The sequence below is a fragment of the Toxotes jaculatrix genome, chromosome 14 (genome assembly GCF_017976425.1).
Source record: "Toxotes jaculatrix isolate fToxJac2 chromosome 14, fToxJac2.pri, whole genome shotgun sequence".
Lineage (NCBI taxonomy): Eukaryota > Metazoa > Chordata > Actinopteri > Toxotidae > Toxotes > Toxotes jaculatrix.
Genome location: NC_054407.1, coordinates 13062539 through 13070356, shown reverse-complemented (window position 1 = coordinate 13070356; position 7818 = coordinate 13062539). Strand labels below are relative to the sequence as shown.

The window sequence follows — 7818 nt, the reverse complement described above, 5'->3', positions numbered from 1 at the left end:
CAACAGAGGCACCACAGTAAGATTCATGACCACTGTTGTTTGGCTAAAAACAGAAGGTAAGCATGAGGTTATGGATTTGATGGTGGTGTACATACTGGAACATATTGTTCCAGTGCGCATTGATCACAACTTGTTACTGTGTTCGTCATGTTGCCAGAGGTGATTGATGACTTACTTAAGGTTTGGCTTCAAAAGAATATCCATATTGGCTGGAGTGAATGGATTACCTGTCACCTCAGACAGGGTAAAATGTTTAATGGTTTAATGCTGCATCATACAGAAAACTTCAACCTGCACAGATGAGCACCAGGGGTAAATGACTGAGGGCTCTGAAAATAAGGGTGCATGGCGCCATCTGCTGACCAACTTTACACTAACACTTGAAGGACATCAATCTGGGGAGAATCAGGTTAGGTATTGCTTGTGTTAAATCAGAATGGGCAGTAGCATCTTACTGCACACAGTATATTGACTATTTGACCAGAACAGTGAAGCTTTGTCTGAACAGAACCATTCTTAATTTAATTAATTCCACCGGTGCTTTTCCTGCTATGATTAGCCAAACTGACTGCTGTGAAAATGGTCTGTTTGCTTTAGGAACCTCTGAACAGACACATAGATCTGAGGAGTGTCTGAGACTAACAGACTGAATAAGCCTGTCCAACCAACTAAAGATCTTTATGATGAACCAACTTTATGATGAATTCTGTATCTGGGATATGAACTTATTCAAGTGTAAGAGCAGTATTTACAATACTTTGATTTCGTTTAGTGGGCACATGCTGCATACCACACCTTCCGTTAGGGGGCGTTCGCCCCGCCCACCTTCCTTGATTACGGATGCTCATCTAGGTAAATTGGTAACACCTGTAGCTTCAGCTGTGGAGGCTCACACGAAAACTGAAGCTAGCTACGCAGCTAGGATCTATAATGAGCGTTAAGCGCTAGTAACCGCGGTAAGTATCGGCTCAAGTCGCGGTGGATTCGTGCAGCAAATTTCGGATCTTTTCCAAATCTTCCAAGTCCAGAGTTTTATTTTTTTCAAGACTCATTCTTGTGTTAGCTATCCTGACCACGTAGGAGGGTGGTAATGTAGCTACAGAGAGCTGTATAGTCAGCATGGGCCGTATGAAAAGTCTCGTTTAAAGTCAATTTGAGTTGTAAATCCTTCTTTCTTGGTTGGGGTTAACTAAGCAGTGCTTCGTATCACACTTTACACCGTGTCACCCTTTACACCATGATATAATTGCATCTTTTTGCTTTGCTTCCTAAGTTCAAAAACCACATTTATTTCTACCCCCAGCTCCTGCAGGACTCTGGCAGTGGCATGATGTGGAAGGTTAGATGGCTGAAGGAAAAACGAAGAGCCAAATTTTGAGCGGATACAAATACCAGGTGAGAAACTTCACAGATCATTTTATTTAGTGTAATTTGAGGATCTGAGAGAACTGAACTGTTCCTTTCTTTCAAATTCAGTTCCTTGATTTCCACCAGTGACATGTGTGCATACTTTATACTCTTTGTGGGTATATGTCAAGCTATGTAGTCCTGCTAGAGAGATACATAACATAGAATCTGATACAGATAATTGCTATATAAATGCTATCTCCACATCCGTGCTGTGGGCTGATGGCAGAGAATTTGCTGATTGGACTCATATTGCACCAGTCAGATCTCTTTGGGGCTGTCTTGGCAAGAAAAGCAGAAGTCTTTCCCGAAACCTAAAACAACGTGTGTAATTTTATTCATCTATAAGTTAACAATACTCCTACAGACAAACTAAACCACAGCATGCTTTATACTACCATCTAAGTTCAAGCAGTGGTTATTCACAGATGACACATAATTGAATTCGGATGCTTGCCCCCAAGCTTCAGGTCCTGCTGAGACTGCTTGTATTTTGATAGTTCACTTGATTATTCACATAAGATATGCTGAGGTGTTAAGACTAATTAAGAACATATTTGCCCTCCAGGAATGGAAGGAACTCTAAGAGCATGGCGTTGTGCCTGCAACTCCAGCACTTCTGTGTCCTATAGCTTTTGCCGAGGGCCTCCCTAACATAAGTGCAGACTGAGCACAGTCTGCACTGGGAGAGTTACAGCAGGAGCACGACCCGTTTGTCTCAGAATAATTTAATAGACTGTGCCTTTTTAGGTTTACCGCTTTCAGACTGATCAGCTGTTGAGTCAAGAAGTGCTGGCATACAAGTGGTCAAACAGCCTTTGACTCTAGAGGATGCTACACAAAACAAGCAGGATGAGCCAGTGCTCCTGGTGCCCTCCTATGCGGGCAGGATATCTGTCACAGTTGTGAATCACATGGCTTCCCCACCCAGATTATTCACTGCTATGTTTCACCTTTGCAATAACAGAGTCCACAATTGTGGCCTTGGCTTACATTCTAGAAGATGTCAGAATTACAGCTATCATGTCCTTTTCTCTTTCTCGGCACACAGTTCAGGTCAGGATGTGCCAAAATTATGTTTAGTTTAAATGTATTGCACATTTAGACATGATCCCAGTAAGCACACACTGCTCTCATTGGTGAAGACACCAATTTCAGTAGCATTAGCAGTTCCCAGTAGATTTTTTTTCAGTAGACACATTTTTTTGTTAGACTATTATAAACCAGTTGGCAGCTGATCACTGATGTAGCACACTCTATGACCAGGAGAGGGCACTATTTAACAAGATAAAATGTTTAAAAGGAGATCAGAAAATGTGCACACCTAATATGGTCCTGCTTTTTGTAATGTTATGTATGAATTCTCACATGGACCATGCTCTCTCATGCCCTTTCATCTGGATGTTTACTAAATTTTAAATCTAATGTGTACTGTATATACTGTAGGTCACACATTAGGTGTATAGGTCTAAATTGTTACACATCAGATCTGGATGACTTATCGTCAAGAATGGATTATGTTGGTTTAATTGCTGTTGGTCTTTTTTTGATTATGTAATTAAACAGTAAAAAAAAAAAAAAAAAAACACTAAGTGAAAGCTACATAACCTGCAAAGAACAACAGTCTGGAAAAATTTGTTGTTGCTTTGTTTCTAAAGATTTAGCCAGAAGATGGCAGCAATGTCAGTCAATTAACAAGTACATCTATGGTCTCAGTGCACTCCAGCAATATTAAACCAGAAATTCTCCCTGATGCAGGTAGAATCTGTTCCAATTCAATCCCCTTACTCTGAAAACTAAATAAAATGTCCTGTGCTGTTTAGTGTGTCCCTTCCGTCCATTTGTATTCGTTTTGACGAGATCACCATCTGTTATTCTACAAGTCATTCACTCATAATCCAAAATTCAAATCCTGTTGAAAAAGAGACAGATAGTAGCCTAACATAGTGCCCACATTATTAATATTGTCTCTTTCTTGTAGCAGTGATTGTGAGTATGAGCCTGACTTTAAAACTTGGAATTTGAATCTGTTACAGAAAACACTGAAAATAGCATTTAAAGTAAAGATTTCGTGAAATTTGACTTGTAGATCAGAACCATGGAATTGAAACAGCCTAATCCAAATGGTGGTTAATTGTGTGTATATATTTTTTTAAGTCACACATTTGCTATAAAAAGAGGTTGGAGTTAGAAGATTTCCAGAGGGACACAAAAAAGTCTGCAAAACTTTCACTTATGATGCAAATACTATTGGCTCGGTAAAATATACGAAGAACAATTTCCCGTGGTTTCATTAAACCAAAACTATTTTTATTTTGGTTGTAGGTATTTAAAAAGCTGTCGCAAGGAAACTGACGCTGCAAGTCCCTATAGGGATATTGTAGTGAGTTTCAGTTGGGGCACTTAGCTGAAGTAAACAGAAAGGGAGGGGAGTGTGCGCAAGGCTTTGGAAACAGGCATGCAGACAGTCGACCACTGCAAAGTATTGAGCGCGGGACAGACTGGCTTTAGCCCACACCACTCTTCATCTGTCCAAGAGAAGACCCCAAAAACCTCTACTGTGAGGCGCTCACACTCATCCCCAACCAATAATGTGAAAATCAGACGGAAACGTTTGTCAGATGTTTAAACCCATCGTCGCTTCATTGTACTTCAGCAGCGTCTATATTCACCACTGTCACACAGTTTGCAGTCAGGCTACAGTAGGCTATCCACAAGGATACCTGGTGTGAGATGCGGCAATGTCCCGAGGACTATTCCCACGCGTGAAGTCTTGCGGATCCTTTTGGATTTTGCCTGCGGTCATATTTGTGGTGAGTGTGATCGACGTGGACGCGTACAGCTGTCATGAAGTGAGGACCGCTTTCCAGCTGCGGCAGGTCGGGCCGCTGCAGCGCGTACCGGAGACACCTGGCACAGGTGAGCCTGTGGGTTTGGCACCCTTAGCGAAGAGCACTTTGGCTAAAGCGCGTTGTATACAACATAGATTTTCAATTCAGCAAAGACCGTTTGCGAAGTTTTTAGAATACGCTTTTATAAATGTTTCTGTGCTCCTGTCAGAACCACATGTGGATCAGCACACACACTGACTGCTCACCTAAAACCAAAAATAAGTTCACTGAAGTGATAGAAGAAAGAAATAGCAAAGCTGAGAGACAGAACAGACTGCTTTCTGTCTTCACGTTGTCTCTTGTAATATTAGTCATGTTGAAAAGACTAAAGAGTTTTGACCATAAAATATCTATGATGTTGTGTATATAGGGGTGCTACTGGTTATAATGTGTTGTATTCTTAATAATATAGAACAGTACCAAATCTGAAATAATCTTAAAGTGAAGTGCGTCTTAACCTGTCTGTCAGTCCTTCAACATCAAATCATATCTGTCCATCATTGTGAAGTCTGAACGTGCTGGAGTTTTCTTTACTTCCAAAAACATATCTATCTATACCTGTATCTGTAAATTAGTATATAATATTACACATTTAAAGTTGCCAATACATTTCTTCTGTCTGATTTGTAGGGTTTAAAGCATCAAACCCTCTAGATTTTCTCCACAATTTGTAGCTTCACGTACCACCCAGCTGCTTATCGTATGCGGTCTGTTTGGAGAGATTAAACAATTATTTTGCAAATTTATTTTTGGCAGAGAAGCTGTCCAGCACATTCACAAGCTGCTGAGACAGGGTTTTTCAGTTAGAACAAGTATGGTTTAAATGTGTGTGGATGAAGAGGCGAGGGTAATTGTGTCCACAATTGGGGTTGTGATTGATTTGCTATCTGCAGACTGATTTGCACAAGTCAGCACCACCAACTCTTTTGGTCCTATGTCTTTAGATACTTGGGATGGCAAGTCCTTATACATACACTTGGGGCCTTGCTCTCCTTCAGCTGGCTTATAGAGTCTTTGGTATCTCCGTGTCATGGTTGCCAGATTTTTCCTGTCTCTTGTCAGATTTTTGTCAGCGCCAATGCTTCAAAGCATCTTCAAATGCCTTGAAGGTTTTGTGGTATGTGCTTTCTTCCTGCACGCTGAGGAAAAGTTATTTTATAAGGATAAACATTGGTGCCAAATCTGTTTTGGAGGCAAAACACATTTTGAGTGGCTTTGGGCTTTGGTTCAGCTATGCTAGTTTTGCTTGAAAGTTATTCTGCAAGCGTAGTAACACACTTCATCACTTTTCTCTAATTGTCATGTTTCTTCTATATTTCAACTCAACAAATGAGGCTATTCAGGGGGCATTATCATTACATTTGTAGCCTTTTAAATCTAGTTACTCTATATCTCTTTTCCTTTATTGTGAGTCTTGGGGATGTCTTGGGGCCAATTCTCCTTGTGAATACTGGTACCAGTAGATATGCAATGTATAACTATCTAAATGACTCCAGACCACGCTCCTTACTGCAACAGTGTCACTTGCAGATTGGTGGCAGCTCAAGTATCACCCAGTCTGAGTCTGCATGCTGTAACAGGGAGAAGAGCAATAGATAGCTGAGTGGGAAACATACCTAGAGGTGCATCCAAACCACTTGATATGTTTGTTTAGCAGGGTGTCACTACTAGCAACAGAGGATGTCAGTTTCATTGCAAGCAGTAGTTTAGGGTTAGCTCTTAAAGACAACGGAAGGACCTTGGTCTTCTGAGGATGTCTGCAGTGTGGATCAAGCCTTGCGTGACAAGCTTTTACAGTCAGCAGTGCATTGGCAGAAGCTCTGTATGACTGTCTCAGTCTGCAGTTGCAGCTGTTGATGAGCATTTTTCAGGACAATGAGCACACGGAAGCATACACACAGTATGGTATGGAGGGTATGCAATAGTCCTTCCTTTTAATGAATTTTCCTTCCCCACCTCTGGGAACCCCACACTAAGATATTTTATTTATGAGACACACCATCTATCTATAGTTAGAACAATTTTGGAAAACGGTCTTGATGTGATCCAGATACGAACTGTGGCTCCTTGGTCTGGACTATTAATTGATATAAATATTTGTGTTTGTTTAAAAGGTGTGGTGAACTGCATTTTTGTGCAGTTACACTCCACCACTTCTTTCCTTCCCTTTGCAGCTAATCAAACATTGCTGTAGCTTCACTGGTACATTCTGGCCTTCTATCTTATTTTGCTTTATATTTGTACTTGTCCGAGAGAGGTTGTTTTGGGTCAGGCGCAATCTTGTCTTCAAAGCGCTGACCAATGGAAGGGGGTGTTAGAGTGGGAGATTTGGTGTATATGTGTGTGTGTACACAATTATGCTACTCTGCTTCAGTTCTCAGATCAAATGCCAACAAAAGCAAGTCTTGAAATTTGAAGTGGCAAAACTTCAGCCCTTTTCAGAGTCTCATGTTTGTTTTAGGATACAGTGCCGCGTTTCATTCATGTGTGGTGAACTGATTTCTCACTAAGACCCAGGAGTGTCTCAGCAGGGAACTTGAGAGCCAGCCAGTTGGATATGATCATATCTAAAAAAGAATTGCGCTTTTATGGTACACATATTTTATGCATTGTTTCCTTGTCTTTAATTCTAGTATTCAAAGAAAGCATGAAGTGCAATAAGTAGTGATTGTGCCATGTGATTTTAAAGAGCTCTGTAATCTCATGTTGGCAAGCAGTGGTGGAAGAAGTACTCATTATTTTGCAATAGCTCAATGTAAAAATGTTTTTTTACTACAAGTAAAAGTCCTGCCTGAATGTAATAATCTGGGAACAGAAATGTTATAAAATGCCATTCTTTACAGCCCACTTGCAATTGCAAGTGTGTGCTTAAGCTCTCTCAATGAGTGACCCTTAAAAGGAGCATTTTACTAATATGTCTTTGTGTTGAATTATTTCATACTAAACAATTTGCTTTATAACTGTTTGTTTCCTGGGCCACAATTTATGAAGAGTGACTTTATCTCCACGCCAGATTCAGCATCAAAGAAACTTAGATAATCAGTGACATGAAGTTGCTTATCCTGTGATTATTTTGAAGAGTTATGACCACTTTGGTACTGTGGTACACAGCCAAACGCTCCATATTGAGATTACCACAGGGTGCTGATATAGCCCTTTGGAGATAGATCATTTGGAAAGCAGACGGCTTGCAGTGCTGTGCATAGACTCACTACTTCAACTACAATTGGCTTCTTGGATAACGTCCTCAGATTAGATCAACGTATTTTACAGCTCAGTTAAAACTATCTGATTGAGCAGGGCTTATCTGATTGTGTACATACCTCACACAGAACACTTTTTTAAAAAATCTTGCTACTCTACTGCAATTCTCTGATATCCTGAGTCATTAACAGCTATTTTAGAGTGAAAGAGAAAGTGCCTTATTGTGTTAATAGCAGGGGAGTGGCGAACACAGTGTGTTATCACATGTCGCCACATCCTTAACCAGTTGCAGCGGCAAAAGCCTTGGCAAGCTCTC

General features: G+C 40.6%; 1 protein-coding gene across 2 annotated transcripts in view; it reads left to right on the top strand.

Moving 5' to 3' along the window:
* Positions 1–3870: 3870 nt before the first annotated feature.
* The window catches only part of gpc5c (glypican 5c), a 94073-nt gene continuing 90125 nt past the window's right edge, over positions 3871–7818 (top strand). For both annotated transcript variants that reach the window (XM_041056015.1, XM_041056014.1), the window contains exon 1: positions 3871–4326. In XM_041056015.1, the coding sequence (XP_040911949.1) occupies positions 4149–4326 (178 nt within the window). In that variant the 5' untranslated portion in view covers positions 3871–4148. The remainder of the gene's footprint in view (positions 4327–7818) is intronic.